General features: G+C 47.1%; 6 protein-coding genes across 7 annotated transcripts; 2 read left to right on the top strand and 4 right to left on the bottom strand.

The window, feature by feature from the left end:
- Positions 1 to 28: 28 nt before the first annotated feature.
- Positions 29 to 3,722, bottom strand: Sans (SAM_USH1G_HARP domain-containing protein Sans). The gene is made up of 6 exons (XM_017232427.3): positions 3,523 to 3,722; positions 1,877 to 1,991; positions 1,643 to 1,786; positions 1,347 to 1,568; positions 269 to 1,285; positions 29 to 206 (listed from the first exon to the last, which is right to left on the bottom strand). Exons 2-6 carry the CDS (start codon positions 1,897 to 1,899, stop codon positions 41 to 43), a joined length of 1,572 nt encoding a protein of 523 aa, XP_017087916.2. The 5' UTR covers positions 1,900 to 1,991; positions 3,523 to 3,722; the 3' UTR covers positions 29 to 40.
- Positions 3,723 to 4,152: 430 nt separating this feature from the next.
- Positions 4,153 to 6,589, top strand: SCCRO3 (defective in cullin neddylation 1 domain containing SCCRO3). The gene is made up of 4 exons (XM_017232354.3): positions 4,153 to 4,929; positions 5,020 to 5,157; positions 5,263 to 5,596; positions 5,662 to 6,589. Exons 1-4 carry the CDS (start codon positions 4,761 to 4,763, stop codon positions 6,017 to 6,019), a joined length of 999 nt encoding a protein of 332 aa, XP_017087843.2. The 5' UTR covers positions 4,153 to 4,760; the 3' UTR covers positions 6,020 to 6,589.
- Positions 6,590 to 6,737: 148 nt separating this feature from the next.
- LOC108119249 (uncharacterized) lies at positions 6,738 to 9,835 on the top strand. The gene is made up of 5 exons (XM_017232351.3): positions 6,738 to 7,135; positions 7,202 to 7,359; positions 7,425 to 8,949; positions 9,009 to 9,148; positions 9,206 to 9,835. Exons 1-5 carry the CDS (start codon positions 7,068 to 7,070, stop codon positions 9,379 to 9,381), a joined length of 2,067 nt encoding a protein of 688 aa, XP_017087840.2. The 5' UTR covers positions 6,738 to 7,067; the 3' UTR covers positions 9,382 to 9,835.
- A 103-nt stretch (positions 9,836 to 9,938) lies between these two features.
- Positions 9,939 to 11,525, bottom strand: sug (sugarbabe). Its single transcript, XM_017232352.3, has 2 exons — positions 11,014 to 11,525; positions 9,939 to 10,893 (listed from the first exon to the last, which is right to left on the bottom strand). Exons 1-2 carry the CDS (start codon positions 11,424 to 11,426, stop codon positions 10,128 to 10,130), a joined length of 1,179 nt encoding a protein of 392 aa, XP_017087841.2. The 5' UTR covers positions 11,427 to 11,525; the 3' UTR covers positions 9,939 to 10,127.
- A 5,258-nt stretch (positions 11,526 to 16,783) lies between these two features.
- LOC108119252 (uncharacterized) lies at positions 16,784 to 17,614 on the bottom strand. 2 transcript variants are annotated; one of them, XM_017232356.3, is made up of 2 exons: positions 17,070 to 17,612; positions 16,784 to 17,010 (listed from the first exon to the last, which is right to left on the bottom strand). In XM_017232356.3, the coding sequence occupies exon 1, from the start codon at positions 17,491 to 17,493 to the stop codon at positions 17,074 to 17,076; it is 420 nt and encodes a 139-aa protein (XP_017087845.2). In that variant the 5' UTR covers positions 17,494 to 17,612; the 3' UTR covers positions 16,784 to 17,010; positions 17,070 to 17,073. The 2 variants fall into 2 exon arrangements, with proteins under 2 accessions (XP_017087845.2, XP_043066340.1); XM_043210405.2 differs by having other exon boundaries at positions 16,877 to 17,010; positions 17,074 to 17,614.
- A 529-nt stretch (positions 17,615 to 18,143) lies between these two features.
- On the bottom strand, positions 18,144 to 23,560 carry NAT1 (N-acetyltransferase 1; the record flags this gene model as incomplete). The annotated part of the gene is made up of 3 exons (XM_043210220.2): positions 18,144 to 18,821; positions 18,881 to 20,760; positions 20,838 to 23,560. Coding segments are annotated over 3 exons (4,782 nt in total), but the record flags the coding sequence as incomplete, so codon positions are not given.
- Between the last annotated feature and the right edge of the window lie 2,328 nt (positions 23,561 to 25,888).

Below are 25,888 nucleotides of genomic sequence, written 5' to 3'. Positions count from 1 at the left end.
AGTATTACGAATGAAATATAAAAGATATTTTGGCCACGACTCAGAGGCGGCTGTCCACGAGAGGGCCTGGGTTGGCCAGGGCGTTGCGGCGCTCCTGAATGGCGAAGGTTAGCTTCCGGAAGGGACCCAGTGGCAGGCCCAGAGACTTGAGGTCCGCCTCGGTGAGCAACATCAGGGTTTCCAGATCGATCTCTTGCTTTTGGAATCTACAAAAGGGTGGTCACATGCTATTATTTTCATAACTCAAAAGCTGAGAAGGATTACTCACACTGGCAAGTACTCCTCCAGAGCCCAAACAGCCAGGAATCGTTGCAGGGCACTGGCTGCATCCTCGCCATCGTCCTCATCCTCGTCACTGTAAATGTCATGGCCACCGCCCTCGGAATCTGTGTCATCGGAAAGGTTCAGGTACAGGCGGTTTTTGCTGCCAGCGGAGCGCGTCTTGGAAGGATTACTGCCAGCTGGGCCGGAGTTCCGCATCGTGGAGGTGGAGCTGGTGTCCGTGTGGAGCTGCAGCTGGCTGAGAGCGGCGGTCACCGAGCGTCGGAAGGCAATGCTGCCCAACATGGTGGGTCGATCAAAGAGGCCGAGGGGTCGCTGGAGAGTTAGTTCCTCGCTCAGTTCCTGGCTCAACTGGCCATCGCCCAGGATGTCGGGCTGCGAGAAGGACCTTGCCAATGTCGAGCTATAGCCACTCCGGCTGTCGCTATGATCCTGATCCTGTTCTCCCTCCAGGCATTCAAATACATCCGTGATCTTGCCCCGCTTTCCGATGTTCTCCTCGTTAGAGCTGAAAGTGCCCACGTACAGGACCTCCGAATCGCGCTGGAGTCCGGTCAAGGAAGTGATTGTCCTCTTGCCGTCCGGCTCCACCTCTCGCACTTTGAATCCTCCCTGGTCTTGATCTCCTCCAGACATCTTTGCATGGGGGCACGAGCTGGTGTGCTGTTGTTGCTTTTGGAGATGGGATGGCCGCTTTTGGACCGTTCCTGCTCGACTGGCGATGGTGGAGCCGCCACTGCTGCTGCTTCCACTGCCCACCAGGTCACTAAATTTCGTGGGTGCCGGCGGAGGAGGTGTCTCCTTGGGCGCCTTGTTGAGATTGCCCTGGCTGGACCAGATCTTCTGCTTGAGGGTGGAGAGCATGTTTCCGGATTTGCTAATCGGTGGACTGACATCACAATAGTCCGGATCAGGGTGCTGCTGCTGGGTCCTCTTCATGTATTCACGGACGCGTTTCTCGCAGTTTTTCTCCGCCAGTTCTTTTAGGGATTTCGCCTTTTTCCTGAAAGATAATTAATTTTAATTTTAAATTAAAAAATATGTAAATTAAATAAATATCTCACTTTTCATTGGCCTCGAAATTGGCTGTGGCCACATCCAAATAGCGCAGGATCTCATCCCTTCCGTTGATGGCTGCCAGGTCCTTGGCACTGTGCTTGTCAATGTCCAGGGCATATATGTTCACCCCGAACTTGACCAGAAAGTCGACACAGTGCAAATGACCCTTGGCCGAGGCCAGGTGGAGGGCTGTGTTTCCAAACTGATCGCATTTATCAGGGTCACCCCTATTAAACGAAATACATTGTGTAAAGAAAGGGGTAGTTTTAAGGGTAAAACCATTACAAACACCATTACTTACCCCCTTCCGCAGAGCAAACGCAAGGCATCCAGTCGTCCTTCGAAGGCTGCCCACATGACCGGCGTCATCGAATCATTATCCTTGGCATTTGTGTCCTTGCGAGTGGCCGAAGCCAGCACATCCAGTAGCCCGTCTTTGGCGGCTCTGTAGAAACAGATCCGCAGAATTAATGAGTCTTGTGCATTCCAAAAGCGATAAGATAGAAGGAAATTAATTGCATGTTGTACTACTCACTTGTGAAACCGATCCGAAGACATTCTTGCGGAAACTCTTTTCAGGTCTTTCTATTTTTTTTTTCTATTGTTTGTTAACTGGCTATCAAGCAGGCGATGGAAATTCTCGAATCGAACTGTAAAGGAATCCAAGATCCCACATGAATAGGTTTTTCATTCTACTTGACACATCCTCGGAGCTCAGATCTCTCAGAATACAAATTCCCACAAAACACAAAAATTTTAACTAATACATTGTATAGAAATCAATGTCTCTGGAGAAGTTGGAAAAGTAAAAGGACCAATCGCAGATCGCTAAGCCGAATACAGTGGACCTCTTGACCAAGGACTTGGCCAAGAATCTCGACTTAAGGAAGAAGAAGGTTCCTCAACTGGAAGAGGTACTCCTATCCAATCGATTTCTCGTGTGGCCCAAATGGGGATCAAGAACCTGAAAGTATCGAGGCACAAGGTAGTGCGCAAGCCCATGATGTCCTGGCTTCATGCAAAGTCTCCAAAGTCTCGCCGGTGGTTCGAGGACAATGTGATGAACAACAATGATATATGCACCGTGAAGAAAGCTAAGGATATAGTCAAGGATATGCAAGAGGCAATTAATGCTCGTGGACTGAAGATTTTGCTTGGTCGTGTCAACTCTGATGATGTTAACGTTAACGAACTGGCCAGCTACGTGGAAAATATGCTGACCATTCCCAAGAAAATGTCGGCCATGGCTGAGAACATGTATCTTTGAGTTATTCGATTTAATCATTGTATATTTTTCATAAGACTTGTTGGTGGAATATATGTTTGGCATGGAAATGTATAAAAAAAACGTTCCAAATAGGGTCAGAAGCTTTCATAGTTTAGTATTCTTTTTGAAAGGGTTCAGAAGTGTTACCAATTGGGAAAGGAATTTTAATTTGTTCATCTTTGTGGTGGATATTTTATATGTAATTATATTACATTTTATAAGATACCAGCCATATTTTTAGATCCTTTATCCTAAGTTGGCTATAAGCTTTATGTCATATTTCTTCATATTTTTTTATTTAGCTGATTTAATACAAGTTGATATTATCAACGATGTTTCTTTGGATTACAATGATATACTCAAATATTTTAATACTTTTAATGTTTATTTTTTATACCAAATTTGTTATTATTTTCCTGAGAGTTAAATATCTTTCAATTTCAATTTTCTGATATTTATTTTAGTGCATTTTTTCTTTAAATATTTGAGTACAAAACTACAATTTCCAATTACAATTTGAAACTATATTTTATTTAATTTCTTTTTGGATGTCTTTCAGCCGCATTTTTATCTTGATTTACCATTTTTGAAAGTATCTCACTCAAATTTTCACACGTTTTTAATATACTAATCCAAACAGAAAATATAATAAAAGAAAAAGTGTAGCTGCTACACAGACACATACAGACGCGGCCCAGAAAACATTACCCACATATGATGAGATGGCTTACTTCGTACATACATACCAACCATGCCCAACGGTCCCAGCCAAGTTCAGTCAACCTTGCTGGCTGGTTTTGAATTGCCCAAATGCCCAAAAATCCAAAAATCGAGGCAGTCAACCATTTACCACGGATACACACTACTTGCACACACAAAACAACACCACTAAATAAATAGATAAACAAACTTACATGAAGTTTGTTGGCCGAGTTCAAAACCACTTTTTCCATGCAGGATTTTTCCCAGCTTTTCTTGACACTTTTCTTTTTTTGTTTTTGCGAACCGAAAGTTTCCCTTGCGGGTTAATCGATCGGGAAGAATGAAATTTTTCCCGGAAGACTTTCTACTCCGACGAGTGCATGTTGCTGACTGATATTGTTAACTTGGCTCAAACTACGTCGCTCAACTACCAATGATGTTGATTCTCTCTTTCAACCAAAGCTGATTTTAGCGGTTTTTTGAATTGAAAAACTGAACTTTCAAATAATTTAATCCTGGGCTATCTAAATCTTGAAAGATTTAAAAAAAAATATTTAAATTTAAAATTTATTGCATACTTTATTCATAAAAAACATACAAGTTTAAATTTTTTGTCTGATTTTACTAAAAAAAATCGCTGATCTGGCTGGTTGTCTCTCTTTGAACCCCCTTGTCCCGCCATGCTCCAATTGGCTCCAAAAGTTATCGATTTATCGCACTGTTGGTCGGTAACCTTGTACATCGCTAGGGCAGTCACATCTCTAGGCAAGTGTTATCCCTAAGTTTCGTCCGACCCTGGTCGTCTGGCGCAAATGCAGAGAAAACAAGTGGAAAAGCAAGAGAAAAACCCTGAAAAACGCACAATATCTAAGTAAAATCGCGGAAATGTGGTGATTCATGTTACGTTTAAGTTGGCTCGCAGGTCGAAGGACAGAGTAAAATGTGAAAAAAGCACGAATTTTGGTAGTGTGATTGCTGCAGTTCTGGCTGCAATTGTGTACGGGCCAGTATATGTATATGTATAATAGTGTGCGTTTGCGTAGGAGGCACCAAAATAACAACAGCAAACGCAGTAGCAACAACAAAGAATCGGAATTACCAAAAGTCCTACCATATGCTCGATTCGTCAATCGTACGGAACGGTGACTGGAACGGGAACCCAACCGCAGTGCCAATGCCCAAAAACAGCCAATATTCCCAGTAGCAGTCATAGCAGCACATCTCAAACAGAACAGAAAACCCCGCCCGCAACACGCAGCAATTACAAATTACAACACAAAGTGTCAATCACTTTAGGATTCCAATTTTGATCATCCCAAAATCAGAGAAACCTGGAAGCCAACGCGATCTCCAGCTAGGAGTCCGGTGGAGTAGGTGGGTGTTGGAGTAAGTGGAGGAGCAGAAGCTGTGGCTAGTGGCCAGGTGACAGTTGCCATCCCCTGCCCGCACTATGGGCAATTGCCTGAAATGCTTCCAGTCTGCCGCCGAACAAACGTTGCCTCCCAACGCCGCGTCCCCAAATTCCAACTCGAACGCCTGCCCGGTGGCCACCAGTCTAGCTAACTGCTGTGACTCTGTTGGTGCCAATTCCAATGCGAACGAGCGCTGTGTGCCGCGCGGTGAGTAATTTTCAAAATCTCTCTCATTTTTTTCCCCCAAAACATCCACCAATGTCAAATAAATGAAATTTTTTTTGATTTGTTTTTCAGAAACCGATGAACTACTCTCTAGCCGAACTCCACTCAAGCCAGCAAAAGCAAACAATTGTGATACTAAGCGTAATAGTTTTAAGTCTTTGGGTTTGCTAAATGGCAGTGCACCTACCATGAGCGATATCATAACAACTGGTGAGTCAGTCGGCCAGTAGCCAGAGTGATAAGTATTTTCTGACCTAATTTCCTGTTTTTACAAAACGAAACGAACCATAAAAATAAAAATGAAAATAAAAACAGCTGTCAAGGAGTCCATGGAGGTGTCTCAACAGACCCTGAACAACCTATTCGACGTGTACAAAGATCCGGACGATGATGATATGATACTAACGGACGGTATCGAACGACTGTGCAATGACCTCAATTACCAGCCGGATGAGTTTGCCATTCTGGTGCTGGCCTGGTGTCTGGACGCCTCTCAAATGTGCCGCTTCACTAAAACGGAGTTCATCGAGGGCCTTCACAAGATGCGGGCGGATAATATCGCCAGCATCCGGTTACGGCTAGAGCAGACAATTGAAATGCTAAAGGCGGACGCTGAGATGTTCAAGCAGCTGTATCGCTTCACCTTTCGGTGGGTTATAATTTCATTTTCCTGATGAACTCAATTAATGCAATATATTTCTGGGTTTTTTGTAGGTTTGGCCTGGAGCCAGATCAGCGCGTGCTATCGCTGGAAATTGCCATTGACCTGTGGAAACTAGTGTTCACTGTACAAACACCTGATCTCTTCTCCAACTGGATACACTTCCTCGAAAAGCATCCGAATATTCGCCGCATACCGAAGGATACATGGAACATGTACCTCAACTTTACGGAACAATGTGATATACAAAATTACGACGACACGGAGGCTTGGCCCAGTCTGTTCGATGACTTTGTCGACTATGAGAAGAGCAGGGCACTGGAGTCGGCTGGCATACATGACGATGACAACAACAACGACGATCCGCTGCAGAGTCGGGTCAAGAGCGATGATTCCCGTCTGGTGTCGTAGTATAGCCGCCTTCAGTCGTTAGGGCCAAGCAACGTTCAACTCGCCAATAGAAATTAAAAAAAATGTATATTTTTCACCCCCTTCACTGTTTACTCGCTCTCTTGCTGATGCTGCTGCTTAGGTATTTTATTTTCCCGAAAAAATTCCAAAAAATATATAAGGAAAAGTAAGGAAGCAACACCCGTGACCACTGAAAATGAACGATGCGGTGCTGGCGCTGCTTGAGGACTTCCAACTGCCAAAAAAAGGCCAGCTGATATTTTGCGCCCGGCTGGAAGATTGCATCCTGGCCAACCGAAGCAATGGACGCATTTGTTTATGTAATTAAAGACTTATAGACAAGAATTTCGGAAAAAGCTCAATCATTGGTAACCGCATGTGTATATAACTAAACGACTTTAAGGCGGAGCAGTAGGCGGATCGTATAATACTTAGCAACTAATTGATGTATTATTTTAAACCAGATTGCAACATTTTATGGCACTTAACTATTTAAATGCATACAATTACATTACATACTTAATTGTAAGTAGTGGATGTGAATTCAATAAAAACCAACTGAAACAACAATGAGAAAAGGAAACTGCACTTAATGGGCACTTAGTAATGGTGTTAAAGTATGGTCTTTGTTTGAATTGCGCGGCTTGTGGCAATCATCGAAGCTATCGATAAGTGTATCGCACTCAGAGGACTTGTCTATCGCACGGCTCCCATCATTATTGTTGTTGGTGTATTGCTATATAGTCTGATAAAAATTATAAAAATCATTGCGAGCCTTGCTAACGGCGTACGCGTAACATTAATTTGGCCTCCCTGACCACGTAACTAAATACCCCACGAGGTGGAAATGATAGCAGCCTGCAGAGCGTGTCGCATCCAGTGATTCACGGCGTTGACATTGAAAAACAAATGCAATGCCAGTACAGTGGGCGTGAGCAGAAAGGAACAGGAGCGGGAGCAAGAGAGGAGGTAATCCAAGGCAGCCAGCAAGGGCAAGGATAAGGACGCGGTCGATCGAAGCAGGGCAGGTCCCAACCGGATTTCAATCATGCCGTGCGAGAGCTGCGGTGTGGAGTTCACGGTTTTTCGTCGCAAACGCGCTTGCTATGACTGCAAGTGAGTACGCACCAGAATGTCAAAATCCTGGGAATCCCCTGAATTTTTTTCGTTCTTCCCTTTTAGACGCTATTACTGTGCCAACTGCATTGCGGCCAGGCGGTGCCAGCGCTGTTCAGTGTTCGCCCAGCGTCCACTATTGCGCACGGATCTGCTGAAACTGAAGCCCAAAGATTTGATATTTTATTTGCAGTCGAAGCACATCTCCACGGAAGGATGTTTGGGTGAGTGCTTCGCAATAGTACTCTTCTTCTGCCCTACTTAAGGCCTGTTTCCTTTTAATTTCTAGAAAAAGAAGAGCTTGTGGGTCTGGTGCTGGCCCATGTGGCCCAAATGGAGCGGGGTCGCGGCTCTAATGCTTCATCCAATAGTCCGGGACGTAGCCAGACCAATCCTCTAGATAACCTCAAACAGTCGTGCCAAAATTTCTTCAGCAACCTGACCGATAACCTCAGTGACTCGTTTGCCGCATTCGATGGCAAGGTTAACGCAAAACCCCAGGAAAACCGAAGATCATCACCAGACGCGCCCAATCCCCATATTTTTGAGCAACCACGTGTTTCCACCCGGGAAATACCCACATATGCCAGCTCCGTGAACGGATTTGCGTACGAATCGCAAACCTTCTTTAGCTCAGAGCGGTTACACGTATTTACCAACGAAACACCAACACCAACCGCGACACCCAATGCCAACCGGAGCAGCAGCAGTCCCTCGACTTCCACGAAGGCCTCTTCGAACAATACCGACGCCAGCAACAGTCAGGCCCAGGGGGCCCATCACAGTCCAGAAACGACCGACGAGAACCGTGATAGCAAGTCCGATTGCGAGTGTTCGGACGACGAGATTATAGCATCGTTCAGCGAGCTCCGAACCGATACTAGTGTACGCGCCAAAGCTACGGCCGAGCCGAGCTCTTCCGATAAGCCTAAGAAAGAGGAGCCAATTCTTCCAACCGCACCCGATGCTTCCTCCCAGTCAAGTTTCGAGGAGTTGGGCGCCATCGGCGGCATTTCCGACGAAAGCAAGGCCACCACGGACACCAACAGCAGCCACCTGGATCAGTGGCAGGTGCTGGTCGTCAATCGGGTCGAGGTCCATGATGAGGAGACACCGACTCCGAGTGCTCCCGAGGAGGAGATCCTGGAGGTAACGCTTCGTAATAAGCCAGATGAGAATGCGGAAATCACCGAGACCGTGAGCATTGAGCAGCGTCCGGCCGATTCCAATCCTCTGTCTAATCCCGCCGTGCCGCAACGCACGAAGAAAGTAACGCGACGACGTTCCGATGGCTACTTGAATCGCCGCCACCATTCTAGCGATGAAGATTCTCCGATAGCGACGACTGGACTTAGCCTGGGGCTGTCCACGCTCCCCGAACAGCCGGAGGCGAGTCTGCATGTGCACGGCCATCGGCATAGTTGCCAGCGTTGTGGCAAGAACAAGACAAACATACGCCGACATGTGGAAAAGATGCGACGCCACCTGGAGAACGCGCAGATGTCGGAGGAGGACATAAAACGGGAGCTTCAGGAATTTCTCACATACCTCGAACAGCGCACCAAATCCTTGGATGCATCTGAGGCCGATAGTCATGCCGTTTCGCCACTAAGTGTGGATGGAATTAGCGTGGCAGCTGGCGGAAGGTCACCAGATATGCCTATTACGCCGACCATTGAATTCTCGCCGACACAGGACGATGACATTCGCTGGGACGATGACGAGGGCATCCATGTGTATGCCGCTCCCTCTGACTTTGAGCCTAATGCTTGCATTGATTCACGGTTTGTAAACTTGGAAGACTTTGAGGATTTGTAAGTACATAGTTCTTGATAGTAGGAACTATTATTCACCCAAACCTTGTAATTTACAGAAAAGACTTGGAGGCATTAAATGTTAAACAGCTCAAGGAGGTGCTTATGCTGCACCGCGTTGACTACAAAGGCTGCTGTGAGAAACAGGAGCTGTTGGACCGCGTCTGCAGGCTCTGGAAGACCATGCGCTCTACTCCAGGTGGGCTTTAATATTCCAAATCAACTAAACATTCTAATTCTTGTAATAATCTTTCAGCTGTGGAGAAACTTGGCACTGATGAGCTGTGCAAGATTTGCATGGATGCGCCCATTGAGTGCGTCTTCCTCGAATGCGGCCACATGGCCACCTGCACCAGTTGCGGAAAAGTGCTAAACGAGTGCCCAATTTGCCGACAATATATTGTACGTGTTGTAAGATTCTTTAGAGCATAATGGATACGGTTAAGGACAAGGTGATTGGACAGAGAAGGAGATGGTGAATGCATAGCTTTTGATGGGGGCCACCAAGCTAATCGGTGTATTCAATGATAACGTATGAGTTTCCTTAATCGATGTAAAAGTGCAACAATAATTTAAAAATTTTTATGTTTGATCCTTCAACGTAGTATGTTGCCAATATATATGCAAGTATATGTATAAATTGTACACCCAGATACCGCTTTAAAAGTGTATTTATCTAATTCAAAATGTGAAATAATTTTCTATTTATTTTGTTTGTTCATGTTGTTTGTATAAGAAAACAAAAAAAAAAAAAAAAAAAATCGAGAGGTTATATAGATAAACTAACATTCCTATAAGCTGCTAAAGATTAAATCTGTTAATAACAGTTGTGAAAAAAAAACTCGTCTAGATGCGCATTTAAACAATAAATATTTTCAAAAATCCAGCGCCCCGTTAGGAGTACAATATTTAAGGGGTAATCCCCGGAATTCAATATCATTAGATAGGGTTTTATGATAGCTATGAGTATGAGTTTACAAGCCGATAGCTTCGTTCCTGGAAAAGTTTATTGGAGGCGCCTCCCATTTCGAAACCATTATCTTTCAATTACAACAGTCTTTATTCTGGTTAAACATTAATCTAGGAGTAGTGACCAGTGCTGGAACAGCACAATGACTAGACGGGAAATAGAGAGACGAGACGTGACGAGAGACGGATTGACCCATCCAAAGGTCAGTTTAAAATCTGTGCATGCGTAGGTCCAGGGGCGACTCTACGTCCATCTTCACGTAGAAGTCCTCGCTCGGCAGGTAGCTATGCTGTCTCTCATTCAGCCAGTAGCTGGGGGAATATTCCGCACCCGGTTTGGGCTTCAGCGAATAGTCACTCGGCTCATTGTTGGAGTCGTCCAGGTAGTAGCGGGCGGAGGCGGACGATGACGAGGAGGAGGACGTGGTGGATTCCACACTGCCGACAGCGGGCAGGCAGGTGAAGGCGGACTCGCTGCTGGCGTCCAGCAAGCAGGCGGGGGCACTGGGCAGGGTCAGGGGCTGGCTGGCGATCAGATGGATGCTGTGCTTGAAGGTCTTCACGTGCTTGCGTAGCGAGGAGGGATCTGTGTAGCGCTTCTGGCAGCCCGTGACCTTGCACATGTACGGCTTCTCCATCGAGTGGGTGCGGGTGTGCTTGAAGCGGTCCGAGGAGTTGGAGTACGCCTTCTGGCAGCCCTCGAAGCTGCACTTGTACGGCTTCTCGCCCGAGTGCGAACGGATGTGGATCTTGAGGTTCTCCGCCCGCGAGAAGGACTTGTCGCACAGGTGGCAGCGGTGGGGCTTCTCCTTGGTGTGGGTGCGGGTGTGGACGAGCATCTTGTAGCGGGCGTTGAAGCCACGATCACTGCGCTGGCATCCTCGCCAGCGGCAGTAGTAAAGTCCATCGGTGAGCGAGGCAATCGCATGCCTCTGGGTGACGTGCTGGGCCAAAGCCTCAAGTGTGTCGAAAATTCTGTAAAAAAAAAGGAAAATTTAAGGTTAATAAAATATTTTAGGATTATTTTTTATTACTAATAATTTATTTTTTTTTTATGTAATCATTTAATCTTTAAAATAATCCAAGGACTCTTACCTATCGCAGTCGAGCCAGTTGCAGACGAAATCATTGGTGGTTCCGCACTCGCTGCCGCTGCTGCAGGACTTGATATCGTCCTGCGACTCCAGGGGACTCCTGGGACACAGGTCATCCTGTTGGCTGTGCTGGGCCTTCATGATCACCGACTGGGTGCGACGATGGTGGAGCTGGTCGGCGACTGGTGAGCTGGCCAAGTGGCCGAGACCGTATCCGGCAATGGGACGCGGCGGAGTTATGGGCGGTGTGGGGAACCGAATGTGCTGCATCTGCTGTTGATTCTGATGCTCCAATAGCCAGTTACCGGAATCCGGGTAATGTGTTATATACGGCGGAGTGTTGTACGGCGTATAGTAGCCGGCTGGCGGCTCGTATATTCCTCTGTTGAAGATTGACTTTTGTACTATATCCATGGTGGGAGATTTTGGTTTAAATTGTTAAGTTATTTTAGCGTTTAAGGCTGAAATGGTTTCGCTAACGCGTTTGCCGATCGAATGAGCCGCTCGCCTCCAGGGGTTCGGGTAATATGCGAAAGTCGGCCGCTGATAAGGGCCGCCAGACGGAACGGGGGCTCTTATCAGCCCCGAAGGCTGCAGACGGATCCCGGGAGGGCGAGGCGGGCGTCGGTCGGCGGTAGTTGGTGGTCGGAACCAAAACACACACACATACACCCCAGTGGGTGTAGGGTGACTGGAGCAGGTGCGTAGTGGAAAAAAAAAAACTACTGAGGCAAATGGATTTGGGGCAAAAGCACACACTACGTGAGTGAAACTCCGTGCCAGGAGGAGTGGCGATGGGTAGGGGGAGAGCGGGGGGCTCCGGCTGACGGTCTGGGTCTGTTGTTATCAACGCACAAGTGGAAAACCAGCAAGCTAGTCCGCCAATCTCCCAGCCAGTCAGCCAGCCAGCCAGCTAACCATCCAGCCCCTACATGTGTGTGCCCGATGACCGCTCTTTGGGGGGCAAAACGTTATCGCCCGGTGCCGTCTGCTTGACTTGCACTTCGTACCGCGAAGCGAATTCCCCGCCATTTGGCCGCTGCAGCCCCCCCTCCACCTCCATCAAGTGAAACCCAACCCATACCACCCACTCGTCGCCCTCTCGTCATTGGCCCCCAGCACCGCTCCCTATGTGGAGCAGGTACGTCAACATCTGTAATTGGGCACTTATAAAAATAAATGAAATAATTTCACAAAACAACCAAGTGACATAATTCCTATAACAATAGGATTTAAGCGCTAAACTTTGTACTGCCTGCTCGGAGATTCTATCGAAGTCTCTCAACTTGCTTATTCCAATGACTAATGGTTGTTTATAAGAAAAACTGAGACAAACAACATAGAGTATTTTTTCCATTGACTTCCAAGTACTACCCATCCCCCAGTCCGGATGTAATTCGACTTTTTTGGTGAAGGCTCTTATTCAGCTCGGGGAATTTCCATCCGATTCTTGAACGGAATACCTTAAACGATTTCTGGTTCAATTCTGCTTCAATCTGCATCAAAACCTCAAAACAAAAATTTTGATCCATATTTTTCAAATTTTTACTGATGGACCCCCTTGCAAAATCCAGGAATTCCATTTTTGCCCCAAACCAAAGGCATATCTCGGGCCATTTCTATCCGATCCATGAGAGGAATACCTTAAAAGATTTCTAGTTCGATTCTGCTCCAATCTGCATCAAAATCTCAAAAGAAAAATTTCGATCCATATTTTTCAAAATTTTCTGATAGACCCCCTTGTAAAATCCAGGAATTCCATTTTAGCCCCAAACCAAGAGCATATCTCGGGCAATTTCTATCCGATCCATGAGAGGAATACCTTAAAAGATTTCTAGTTCGATTCTGCTCCAATCTGCATCAAAACCTCAAAATAAAAATTTCGATCCATATTTTTCAAAATTTTCTGATGGACCCCCTTGTGAAATCCTGGAATTCCATTTTTGCCCCAAACCAAAGGCATATCTCGGGCCATTTCTATCCGATCCATGAGAGGAATACCTTAAAAGATTTCTAGTTCGATTCTGCTCCAATCTGCATCAAAACCTCAAAATAAAAATTTCGATCCATATTTTTCAAAATTTTCTGATAGACCCCCTTGTAAAATCCAGGAATTCCATTTTTGCCCCAAACCAAAGGCATATCTCGGGCCATTTCTATCCGATCCATGAGAGGAATACCTTAAAAGATTTCTAGTTCGATTCTGCTCCAATCTGCATCAAAACCTCAAAATAAAAATTTCGATCCATATTTTTCAAAATTTTCTGATGGACCCCCTTGTAAAATCCTGGAATTCCATTTTAGCCCCAAACCAAAGGCATATCTCGGGCCATTTCTATCCGATCCATGAGAGGAATACCTTAAAAGATTTCTAGTTCGATTCTGCTTCAATCTGCATCAAAACCTCGAAACAAAAATTTCGATCCATATTTTTCAAAATGTTCTAATGGACCCCCTTGAAAAATCTAAGGTTTTCATATATTTCACATAATCAAGGCTAAATCATTCAATTCTAGAGTGGAAACCCTCAAGGGTTTGTAGATAATTTTCCATTAATCTGAAAGAAAAACCTGGGCCTTCTTAGTAAGAATTACTATTCCAATATCTTAATTAATCAAATTAATTAATCGTAGGCAAAAACTAAGACCATGGAGTAATGATTAATTTAAATGGAAATTGTGGGAATGGGTAACCTTGCGAATCACGATTTTCATTCTTGAGTTTCGTGTGGCTTTTACGTTTTTACCTCGGTGTGTGGGCGCTGCGTCTGGAGCGCCGTGGTGATAAGGTGGTTATCTCACGCCCGTGTCAACAAACGCCGCCACATGCACACACATATGTACCTACATATATGGTGGGTACGGCGTCGCGCCGTTTCATATCTTGGGGCCCCGAAAACTTCTGCGGCATGACGTGAATGGCACCGACGGGAAGCGGGAGTTGTACCGCAGCTCTGCTGGGTGCTGGCTGGTGGCTGCCGGCTGCTCCCCGGCGGTTATTATATTGTAGCACCGGCTATCGGCTTGGCTATCAGCTATCAGCATTGCTATCAGGTGGAGCTGTCTGGGCCCGTGAATCACTGACGGAGCAATGGAGCAACCTTCGCTCCACCTTCGTGACTGCCAGCCCGCCTAACCAAATCTGCAACCGCCCCGGAGCTCCACCCTCCACCCGGTCTATCGATCCGATGTAATCCCGCTGAGTGGGGTCCCGGGTACTTACGTAAAAAAAACATGACATCAGTGGCAATGATAAGCCCTTTGTGGATCCCTATCAGCTGTGTAACAGGTGGACTAGCATTGCCATTTGGAGTGCCATTTCCCAATCCTGTCCCATTCGAATCATGATTTATAAATAGATAGGGAATCAGGCCACAGATAGTACGACTTCTCTCGATCTCGGACCATGGAGTACAGTTGCGCATGGCGAGGTCAGTTCAGCGGAAACTTCCAAAGCCTGGCCTTGAATTAAGATTAAACAGATCATATTCCAAAAAAAATCAAAAAAAAAGAAGAACAGACCATAGAACCCCGAAGGACCCCAGGCGTAACCTAAATTTTTATGTTTGGCAAGCGCCTGTTGGCTATTAAATCCATCCAGAATGTTGTGGACGGGCAAAAAATCCGGATTTTCTGGTTGCCAATATGAACTTTGTATGGCGCGAGCGGCTGTTGATAAGCCGGGCCATTCCCTCTCCCTCTCCAACAACCCACCCCGGCTCCAGAACCATGACACTGTTTTCCCCCCCTCGGACATTCCCAAAGTCCAGAACCAGCCCCACAGATAAGGTCATATATATTAACAATTTTTTCTTTTTTTTTTAATAAAAGAAAAGAAAAAAAAAATTTTGTTCTATTGGGGAGCGGGAGCGTGTGCGCTTATTAATTTTCCGTGGTCTGAATCTCGGCGTAAATAAAAACAAATCCGTACGCAACTGGGCGACAGACAGTAATCGGAGCTTAGAAACCGGATCGAACCGGATGGGAAGGTGCAGGCCCGCCCGGCTGGATGATGTTCAATATTTCTATCAAATTAACAACACTCGACCGATAACCAGAGGGGTCTGGATGGCTGGCAAAGGTGGCCTGCTGGCCAGATAAGTTCTACTCTGGAATCGGAATGGGAATGGGAATGGGCAGTGATCGGCGTACGCTTGAACTGGGAATTATCATTGCGAATGCACATGATGGGGAAGGGTCCACCAGAAGACATTGGAACCCACTGGGAGCTACAATGTGCTGATATGATCGATGGCGAAAGGCTAATTACTTTGTTGCCGGTACCATCACCATCAACGCCACCGCCACCACCGACAGACATCCAAAGTCCATGTCCCATGTCCCATGCCCCCAGACCAGTCATCACACTCTGGTCTCAAGCGAGGATGTGGGCATAAGCATGCATCCAGAGCATGGAACTCCCTGGTACTTTATTACAGACTCGGATCTATTATTTATACGAGGCTTATCGCCAGACAGTCTGATATCGCCAAAAGAGGAAAAATTATTAAAGGTAAACCTGGCCCTGGTTGGTATGGGGAATAAATAATAGAGGGAGGGGAAGGGGAAGGGGGAAAGCATTCCAGACATTCGTGGGAGCCTACAGACCCCAGACCCCAGACCTTCCGGCAATGCCTCTATTTTTATACCGTTCGATGGGTGTTGCTATTTAGGAGCGATATGCTATTGTTTCAGTTACCACTGCTGATACGCCTGACAATATCTCGTCTAGACTGGGCATTATGAGAGGCACATTTTGTTGTCGTTTTTTTTGTTTTTGACTATTTTTTTTTTTTGGGTTCCACGTTTTTGGCGGAAAAGTTTCAATAGCACATCATCCAGGCAGGCGGCAACATCCAACAACAACTTAAGAAGCCGCTGGGGGCTTTTTTTTTAATATACAAATGACTGGCATTCTTGGAGGGGGTAATTCAGACCTCTGACTTATCAAAAGTTTTTAGATTTACGATAGTCTGGGCAGGAAATGGCAAAAGACTTGCCAGTGGGTGCTAACTGGAGCTGGATATAAAAATGTTTGTCTGGTTTAGAGTTAAAGTTGGAAGAATTTAAACATTATAATGTTTTTAAAAAGGAAAATATAGCTAGACAGGGGGTTATCCGATTTTTAAAAGGTAAGAATCACAAAAATGTACTCCTAGTCTTATTTAATATTTTAATATTATATTGTACCTAAAACTACTTAGCTATCACTTTTTGAACTTTAAATTATTAAAAGTAACGTATTCTTTAAAAAACCCTAAAGAATAATGGTATAGTAACCCCTACTTTCAGTGCAAGATTATTTCCCTAAAGGCCATTGCCTTTGGGCTCTTGAAAAATTTTCCCATTGGATAATGATTGCTTAATAATCCCCACACATGTAATCGATAATGATTGCCATCATTTTTAGGCACTTAAAAATTTTCCCATAACCAAAAAGTTTTGTAAAAATTTACTACCAATCACTGTGTAAACAAACCAACGCAATATAATCAATATAGTAGGTATACTAGGTATACTAGAACTCGGAATGATTCCAGGGAAATCACTTAGTGGAGGCGAAGAGGGCAATCGATCGGTGCAGTCGACCTTCACGTCTGTGGTCGATTCGCCGAACGAGATTGAGCCGTGAACGGCGAACAGCATGCGGGCGGCATGCGATCACTCCCCCAGTGGGTGAGCCCCAACCATAGGTCTTTTTTTTTTTACAATGAACGCACTATCACACACCATACCACACGGCATAATTGATACGCAGAGCACTCTGTAAACTTACTTAGGCAATAAATTTATTGTACAAAATGTTCGGTAGTTTGATTCTGCGATACGTTTAAAGTTCGCGCTCACTCGACCGCCGCATGACGTCTGAGCGGAGATCGGAGAACGGAGATTGCGTATCGCTGGAGTGGAGTGCGAGGTAGAGGTGCTGTGTCCGTGGGGTCCTCCAGTGGCGATCCCCGAAATAGACGCGCATCCAACGGCGGTGACCCCCACGCGGCCTGTGCATGTGAACCATAAATAAATGTGCTGCGGTTTAATAATAAAACAATCACATTACCCACTCAGACGAAGTGCTCCAGATGGTCGCGCATGTAGGTAACGAGCGCCTTCTCGAACAGAGGGCCCACCAGGCGGTCCACCTTCAGGTTGAAGCTAACATAGAACGGACGTTGATATCGCTTGCTTAACTTGGTGGCCAGCACCGAAGATTCCGTCTGGCCGTAGCCGCCCAGTATGGTGGTTGATAAGACATCTTTGGAGGCTGGATCACGGGAGGGCATGGCCAGTGCCAGTTCCTCTAGCACCTCCTCTTTGGAGTTCACAAACAGCAAAGTGCTTCCCGGCATTTTCAAAGCCCGCACCGTAAACTGCATGGGACCTGCATCCACTTGGGCGTAGTGCGAGGTAAAAAGCTCAGTCGGTTTGGGGGGTGAAGCCTCCTCTATAAGTACATTGGATTCTAGGACATCTACAGCTGCCATTGTGTTGGTATAAGACTTCAAGATGCTAAATAAATTGTACTTTCTTTGGAAAATATAAGTTAAAACGTAAACAATGAAATGCAGATTTTGACTTGAAATAGTTTGAGTGTTGGAAAACGTTGTTATAATAATCAGAAACTTTTGCATAATTTTTAAATAAACCAAGTGATTGGTTTGGTTTATGTATTTAACATAAATATGAATTTTAATTAATATTAGATTATAAATAGAATAAAATTCTAGGATTTTTAAAAATTAAGGCTTAGACCCCCCCAATTGGCAGCCCCGTTTTCCAGCACTGGTGTCATCCCAACCCTTCTAAGGCGGAAAATTCAAATTCTATTCCTATAATTCACAAGTTAATGAATAAAAATAATCTTTTCGCAGTGTTGGTTGCATTTATTAAGGCTCTATTTGATGTGGGCGATGTTTAATATGTTTACGTTTTTTGACGAGTTAAAATACATATGTACGATAGGTTTGTTCACAATTAGAATCAGATTTCTTCGCTCCCATCTGCACGCATCGATTGGTGTTTTGTTATTTTGTTAAATATTCATATAATTTATACGTTGTCGTTTTTGATTTGACCTACTTATTTAAATACACAATCGGGTAGTTGAAGACGGAGAGTAAATAATTCATAGATATTCGGTTAAAAGATCAGTTCCGGTTGGGTTATATTTTAAATTAAAACAAAAACAAAAATATCGAGATGAATTCACTAATTAATTATGTTCGATTTCAGTTGTTTGCTTGAAATGTCAATGATAATTTACTAATTTCGCTTGCATTCATTGATGACGGGGGTTGTTATGGGTTAAATACCGTTATTCTCATTACGTATGCGTCTATTGCGTATTATTTATTGATCGTTAGGTTGTTAGGAGAGTTCTTTGAATTTATATTGGATATCAAATAATTTTGATTAAATTTCTTTTCTTTTTTTTTTTTATGTTTCTTCTACTATAATTTGACTAAGATTTGCAACCGCGATTTCAAACTTGATCTTTATCATATCGTTTTTTTTCCTTTTTTTGTTTTTTTTTGTTAGATTTTTTATCATGTAATCATTTTCGATTTGTGAATAAATATTGGAAGTGATAAACATGTAGCGTTGTTATGCGGGACTGGTGGTGCTTCTTCTTCTTAATCCTCGTCGTCCTCGGATTCGGCCTCCTGCAGCCAGGTCAGCCAGGCATTTACTTGGAACAGAGCGGATCCTTTGCCTGGATATTTGTCGGAAATCTCCTCCTTCCACGAGACGAATGCCTCCTCCTCAATGATCTCAGATTCGTAAAGGTATTTAAACCAACGGCATAGCATTCCTGATTAAAAAAAATATTAGAATTATGTTTTTAAATAAAGGATATTAAGGATGTCTTACCTTTCGGGAAACTCTCGCTGTAGCAGAAAACTTGAAGTGCATAGAGAGCCATCAGTTGCAGCTCGTTCTGGCCCAGGAAGGTCTGCAGCATCTGGCTATAGGTCTCCAGCAACTGCTGCTCCTTTAGGGTCACCGACTTCTCGGGCGCCTCCTTGGGATCGGTGCCGGGGGCCAGGGTCGTCTCACGGGTCACATACTTGACCACCACGGTCATAAGGGCCTGAATGAAGCCCGGGTCCTTGTAGTACTTGTTCTCCACATTGGCCTTGATCCACTTGTAGAAGTTGTTGGGATTTGGATCGCTCTGCAGCTGCTTCAGCATCTCCGACTGCACCTTGAGCAGCGGGTAGAGGAATGACAGCTGGCGGTCCTCGAGGATCTCGGCCAGGCGCTCCTTGGTGCGATCGGCTTCCGGCAGGCTGTTCATCAGGTCGACCTTGCTGGCGCGGAACTTCTCCTCGAGCGCCTCCTTGCCGATGGTCTTGTGCAGCTGCTGCAGCACGAGCAGGAACAGCGGATAGTGCTGTCCGTTGTCCGTGTAGTTGGCGATGTCGTTCAACTTGAGCAGAGCTGGCTCGCACACAGTCTTGGCCAGCACGGTGGCCACCAGGAACGTGATACGGGGATTGAGTGCCTCGCGTTCGTTCATCTTGTTGACGAGCTGCTTGAATACCTCGACGATCACGTTCGGCTTGATGTTGGACTGTTTGCGCAATGTCTGGAGGAAGCGCACGACACGTTCCAGGTAGACATCGTTCACACGGTCCAACACCTCCATCAGCAGGCTGATGCACACATCCTTGAGCGCCTTCTCCGGCAGTTTCAGCTCAAGGAAACCATCCACAAGTTCGGTGAAGGGATCTGGAGTGCCGGTCGACGTAGCTGGGGTATCTGCCTTGGTCTCCGATTCTTCTTCTTCCGGGGCCACTTCTCCATCGACTGCCTTCTCGGCTGTGTCGCCGTTTACCTTCACCTCCTCATCCTCCTTTGCATCGGCATCAGCCACCACACCATCTTCCTTGATCTCCGCCTCCAAGTCGAAGTAGAACTTGTCCTTGAAGAACTGGGTGGCCTTCTTGGACAGCTCCTCCTTGCTGGGGCCCTTGTCCTTCTTCTGCTGCTTGCCGGTGCCACCCACCGGGGTGCTGGGTCTCTCCACCGAGCCGCTCTTGCCCTGATCCTTGCCGTCCTGCGATCCCTTCCTGCCACCCAGGCCATCCGTCTGCTCACCCAGCTTGTCCGATGCAGAGCCAAAGTTTGGCGACGAGGAGGTGGCCTTCAGGCCGCGCTCCTGCTGCAGACCCAACAGGGTACGGTTGTCCGCATACTCGGCGGAGGGGGTGGACGAGGGGCGTGCCGGATTCAGCAGATGAGAGGTTGGAGTGCCCAACAGCGGGTAGTGCGAGTTGGATAGCTGGCTCTGGTCCTTGGCCTGCTGATCCTTGCTGCTGCTGTTCGGCGGCGTGGATATGGGCAGCGTGGCCGGGAACTTTTGGTTCTGGGAGGCCGCTCGGAAGAGCAAGGAGTTGGCTGCCGGGCGCATCTGCAAGTTCTCCACCGCATCCTGGTTCGTGGTGATCAAGTTGCGCTTGAACCTCGGCGCCAACTCCTTGCTACCCAGCAACTGATTACCCCCGTATTGGCCATCGTTGCGATCCCTGTCGCGATCGTTGTTCCTTCGCGAATCGTCCCGGTCACGATCCCGGTTATTGGAGGAGCCTCCACCACCGCCGCTCCCTCCGTTCTGGTTGTGCTTGTTGTAGCGGCTGCCATAGTTGGCACCGCCGCCGCCACCCTGATCGCGATCCCGGTTGCGATCGCCACGATTGTTATATTGGCGATTGTCGCGATCCCTGTCCCGATTCGAACCGGAGACGAACCTGCAAGAAGGCCATAAACTGTGATTAGAACGTCACTCCCACAATAAAGCCTCTCCCACCAGGAGTGGTATACTTACGGCGAGACAATCGGAGAAGCTCCCGTCACACTCAGGCCGCTGAACATGTCGTTGTAGCCGCCAGGCTGAAGATTAAGATGGAAACGATTCATCCAACTGTCCGAGTCGCGATCGTTGTTGCGCATATCGCGACCACGATTGGGGAACGGGGTGCGGATAATCGAGTCGTCGTCCGAGCGTATTTGCTTTATGGGGACGGGGCCCTCGGTGGTGCCCACCTTGCGCGGCACCCAATGGTTCTGGCGCAGCTCGATGACATCCTTTAGCATGAAGCGAATCCTTGGTGGATATTCAAATGACTTTGACCGACGTTCAAGTGTCTCGAAGTACTGGTTCATCAGCTCTTTGCCCTGTTCTGAATCCAGGTTCTTGCCGCAAGTCTTGAGCAGCTGAGCCAGGCATTCCATGTCCTCGCACATCTCCTGCGCACCGGCCGTACGCTTCTTCTTCTTGTCCAATAGCTCCATGATGCACTGGTGCAGCACATTCTTCGACAACATATCCAGCTTGTTGAGTTCGCCAATAAACTTGACATTGCCAAGCATCCGTTGCTTCGCCAAATGGCGTCGCTCCTCCTCGTCGGCCTCATTCTCGGGCGGTGGCCGTTCACGGTTGTCGTTCTCGTCGCGCTTCAATCGATTGTTGAACTTGTCGCGGCACACGGCGATCAGAAGTCGCAGAAAGGTGCACGAATTGTTGGGCTGCTGTTCCTTGTCAAATGATGGGGCTTCCTCGGACAGTCGCTTGCACAGCTGGGCGTACATAGACGAGTACTTCGGCTCGTCCAATGCCTTGTCGAATATCAGCAGAATCACGCCGTTCAGAATCACGATCGAGTTGAGGTCTAGCTTCAGTAGTTCATCGCTCAGCTCCTGGAACTTCTCGGGCGTTAGCTTGTTCAATATACCACGGACGCGTCGGAAAACGGCGTCGTTCTTTTCGCTTTGGGTGAGCCCATGCTGCGGACGCAGCGATGGTGGTATCCAACGTCCGGTAACTGGTGGCGGAGTACTTGCCTTGCCCGCCTGGGATCTCTCCTGATGAGCCTGATGGTGTTGCTGCTGCTGCTGCTGCTGGTTTTGCTGTTGCTGATGGAGCTGTTGCTGCTGTTGTTGTTGTTGGGAAACTGGTCCGCCGGCCGAGTTCAATGAAATGTTCGAAGAATTGGAAGTGGATCCCGAAATCTGAGCTGAGGAGGCATTGCCGTTGCGTAGGACTGGAGTACGATTGCCTACCGCTCCCCGATCGTAACGATCCGTCGCCTCCGGCCTGCCGTAGCCGCCGCGAGGTCCTCCCGCACCTACCCCCGGTCCCTGTCCCGGTCCCGATCCGTTCCGCTCAAGACTATTCGTGTAGCGTTGGTGTGATGGTGAGTCGTCGTAATTGTCGCGGTAATTGTTGCTATAGCCGCTGCCACTCACGCCTCCATCATTGTTGCTGCGAGGAGGCCTGCTGCCAGTTGAATTTGCTGACGATCCGTTGTAAACGGACGTGGATATAGAATTGGAAATGGAGTTGGAGTTATTGTTGCCGTTGCCGTTCCCGTTGCCGCTGCCGTAACGTGGCTGCGGTCCGTTGCTCCCATTGCCGTTCTCGTAGTTGCGGGCGGAGCGATAATTGCTGCCACTGCCACCGGAACCAGAGTTTACTCCTCCTTGTCCTTGTCCACCACCACCACCACTACCACTACCACCGACAGTGGAGTTCGAGTTTAATGATCGATTGTAGTTGCCATCGGAGTTGGAGTGATAGTTGCGACTACCACGATGAGCTCCGCCTTGCTGGTCCTGCTGGTATCTGCCGGAGGAGCCGTTGTAGACGTCGGTACTGCCGCCGATGCCTTGACCCAAAATGTCACTATTTTTTTGATAGTAACGCGACGACGACGAATCACCCTGGTAAGATCGTCGAGGTCTTGGGCTCACTTCGCTATCGTGTTGGCGAATTTTGGCGGAATTCTTGCTATAGCCAGTTGAAAAGTGTCCGGTTGGTCCACCAGATGATCGGCTTCCGTTTCTGCCGCCTACACCCTCGCTGCTAGCTGGGGAACCGACGTTGCCGCCGCCGCCGCTCTTATAGCCGGAACCGGTGTTAGAGCCTTTGCGGTAATGGCCGCCGCTACCGCCCTGATTCGAGCCCGATGATGGGGATGATCCCTTGTCGATCTTGACCAAGTTCTTGAGATTGTTGAACGTATCGGTCGCTGTAGTGATCGGCAAGAGATTGGGACTGGTGTTCAGCAGGGTTTTGCCGACCGAGGGAGTCGGTGGGGTTTGGCCACCGCAGCTGACGCCGATAACGCCGCCGCCTCCGCCACCACCGCGATTCGTGGGCTGATCGTAATTGCGCTCGATCTCGCCGGGATTGGCCGTTATTACCAGTCGTAAATCGCTGCCGCCGCCGATGCTCGTCGTGTCACCGGTGCTGGTGCCTCCCTCAATGGTGATCGCTTTGCCGCCCCGGAACTGATCTATGATGACGCCTGCCTGGTGCCCGTTGGTGAGGTCCCAACGCTGCGGACTGTCGTCGTAAGAGTGCAAAAGGGGAGCGGCGTCGTACGTTGATAGAGGAATGGTGATTGATTTTCTGGATCGACTCGGGGGCGAAATGGATCGTGCGCAAGTTGCACGAATTTGAATCCTCGTAACTGGAGGAGGAAAGCTGATCTGATCTGTTGATGGTGATCCCCGGCTGGTTGGCTGGGTTTGTCCTGATCTCAGATCTCACGTGTGCTCCTTTACTGGTAACTACTGGACGATAACGCACACAAATGTAAACAAACAGACGCGTACGTACACACAGATACAATGTGGAAATGGATCCGATCGATAGCTGGATGTCTTCTGATGGTCCTGCTATTGATTCCTGTTGGGTTCCTGGTCCTGGATTTCCGATGCCTAGTCAGCTACTGCCAAGAGTTGAGAGTCCTGTGTGGGTAACACCTGGTTGTATGGTCTCTCCGTCACGATACGTCACACTTGGGGTTGCCTTGCGTATGTGGGAATCCTGTACAGGACGAGAATGATAAGTATAGTAAATGGGAGACGGAATCCGGGGGGAAAAAAAAAGAGGCAACTGTGCGGTAGGCAAAGAGTAGGAAAGACTAAAATATACAGAGTACACGAAAGAATCTAGGACCGATCACACGAGTTATAACTATATCTTACGTTCAATTGTGACAGGAATATAAAAGAAATGCCAGTCTGATTGTGTTGTGTATCTGTATCTGAGTATCTGAATATCTGAGAATAACTGATCTTGTCGGATGTTTGCTTGTCTCTGGCAGTGCCTGGGTTTTTGTTTACAACGACAACCAGCACCAGTACCAGTACCAGCACCTGCCTAATAATCCACCCAATGCAAACTGGAAATAATGTGCACTTAATGGAAATAACCTCGCCGAACACCTTCAAGTTTATTTCACTCTTCCCCCTTTTCTCTTTCCCCAATTGGAATTCTCTCCACTTTCATGGATGACTGTGTGTGTGTGTGTGTTTGGGGCTCAAGCAGTGTTGCCATCTCCCCGTAAAGTGATTAACTTTAATTAATTGTTTTTTTTTAATATTATATTTTATTTATCAAGGCTTCTAGACAGCAGCTACTTACAACTAACCGTTTTCAAAGTTTTTACTCAACTGAGCTGAGAATTACTTTCCAACTGATTTGACTTTTGGATACTGTGTCGCTGTTCTTCTTTGTTCCCGCTTTCTTTGTTTGGCGCGCATTCACACACACACATACAAACATATACTATAGAGATGGGGGGAAATTGAAAAAGAACTCAGTGGAGTGCGAGTGGGATGGGGATACCACCAATTGCTAGAATCTCCATCTGTGTGTCAGTGTCCTTTCTTTGTGTTGAGGTTTATGGCCTCAGCTTTGGAGCTCTCCCTCGTGCTGTCCTGCTCGCTCCACATCAGCGATGCTGCTCTTCTGCGCCATCGAATTAAAGTCTCTTGACCCCGGGACCTAAACAGAGTCTCACCCATGGAGTTATATAGTACACTCTACGACTGATTAGCGTATTTCGGTGAGTTTGCCAAGTGACTCACTCACCCAATGGTTTTGGATTTAGTTGCCCCAATTGATTTGGGGAGACACTATGTAGTCGGAAGATTGCTGTGATTGTGTGTGTATGCGGTAGAACAACCCTGCCTGCGTCTTTGTCTCCAAAGCCATCGGTGTGTACATACATATTCGAGTTCTCAACTGCCTTCCTGCTGCCTTTCCTGCAATAATGTCTTCTCGTCTCTTCTAAACACCCCCCAGAACAGCACAAAACAGTTCCCAATGCGAAAAGCCACCCCTTCTGCAGGCAGGCACTGCAGCGATAGAGGCGTCGACCCCGACCCCCCTACCCACATCCCTGCGCCCAGACCCAGTTGTGGATGATTTTGACCTCAATTCGAGCGTTCGGCTCGTGTACAAGTGTTTGCTTGGGCCGTCTGCATATTTAAACTGGCCAAGTGGCACACCCACATTGCAAGACCCTGTGTTTTCCTATCTTTGATTGCGGGGGCTCCAAGACCAAATAATAACCACATTTACGTAGCCATAGCCGATCTATGGAATTCACTCGATTTTTGCAATGACGACAGCAGGGCAGCAGGCGAACAAAGTGCACTCTCACTCGGCTAGCTCTCTTTCCCCCCTTTTTGGGTGGGGGGAGGAGAGAGTGTGTTGGACAGATCCCAAAGAGAGTGAAGCTGGCTGATGTGGAAAAATCTCAAAACCGTGGTTCAGGGGGTGTCTTCCAGGGGGAAGGTGAGGCCAACAACCAAGACGGATGGATGGATAGTGGCTGCGGCAACGTCAACAGCATATGAGATTTTCCGATGTGCCGCCGCCATTTTGTGTGTGAAATGAGTGTATACCCACACAGACACACACAACCAACTGACTTTCTTTGTGTTTTTTATTCGAGTGATTCATTGAATGCTCACTTTGTGTAGCAGTTTACTCGCTTATTATTATCACTCCGCAATGACGACTGCAATTAACGTTGATTCGCAATTTTATTGATTTCACAGCTTGACTTTTTCGCCGTGAAG

The sequence above is a fragment of the Drosophila bipectinata genome, chromosome 2R (genome assembly GCF_030179905.1).
Source record: "Drosophila bipectinata strain 14024-0381.07 chromosome 2R, DbipHiC1v2, whole genome shotgun sequence".
Taxonomy (NCBI): Eukaryota; Metazoa; Arthropoda; class Insecta; order Diptera; family Drosophilidae; genus Drosophila; species Drosophila bipectinata.
The sequence above is the reverse complement of the archived record's forward strand: the minus strand, read 5'-3'. Positions and strand labels throughout refer to the sequence as shown.

Excerpts from the sequence above, each read along its gene's own strand:
- Sans (XM_017232427.3), bottom strand. The coding sequence starts at position 1,899 with ATGTCTTCGGATCGGTTTCACAA. Across the intron at positions 1,787-1,876 it reads TCTTCGGATCGGTTTCACAA|AGCCGCCAAAGACGGGCTAC; the intron begins GTGAGTAGTACA and ends CTGTTTCTACAG. Across the intron at positions 207-268 it reads CTGGAGGAGTACTTGCCAGT|ATTCCAAAAGCAAGAGATCG; the intron begins GTGAGTAATCCT and ends ACCCTTTTGTAG.
- SCCRO3 (XM_017232354.3), top strand. The coding sequence starts at position 4,761 with ATGGGCAATTGCCTGAAATGCTTCCAGTCTGCCGCCGAACAAACGTTG. Across the intron at positions 4,930-5,019 it reads CGAGCGCTGTGTGCCGCGCG|AAACCGATGAACTACTCTCT; the intron begins GTGAGTAATTTT and ends TTTGTTTTTCAG. Across the intron at positions 5,158-5,262 it reads GAGCGATATCATAACAACTG|CTGTCAAGGAGTCCATGGAG; the intron begins GTGAGTCAGTCG and ends AAATAAAAACAG.
- LOC108119249 (XM_017232351.3), top strand. The coding sequence starts at position 7,068 with ATGCCGTGCGAGAGCTGCGGTGTGGAGTTCACGGTTTTTCGTCGCAAA. Across the intron at positions 7,360-7,424 it reads CTCCACGGAAGGATGTTTGG|AAAAAGAAGAGCTTGTGGGT; the intron begins GTGAGTGCTTCG and ends TTTAATTTCTAG. Across the intron at positions 9,149-9,205 it reads GACCATGCGCTCTACTCCAG|CTGTGGAGAAACTTGGCACT; the intron begins GTGGGCTTTAAT and ends ATAATCTTTCAG.
- sug (XM_017232352.3), bottom strand. The coding sequence starts at position 11,426 with ATGGATATAGTACAAAAGTCAATCTTCAACAGAGGAATATACGAGCCG. Across the intron at positions 10,894-11,013 it reads AACTGGCTCGACTGCGATAG|AATTTTCGACACACTTGAGG; the intron begins GTAAGAGTCCTT and ends TTTTTTTTACAG.
- LOC108119252 (XM_043210405.2), bottom strand. The coding sequence starts at position 17,493 with ATGGCAGCTGTAGATGTCCTAGAATCCAATGTACTTATAGAGGAGGCT.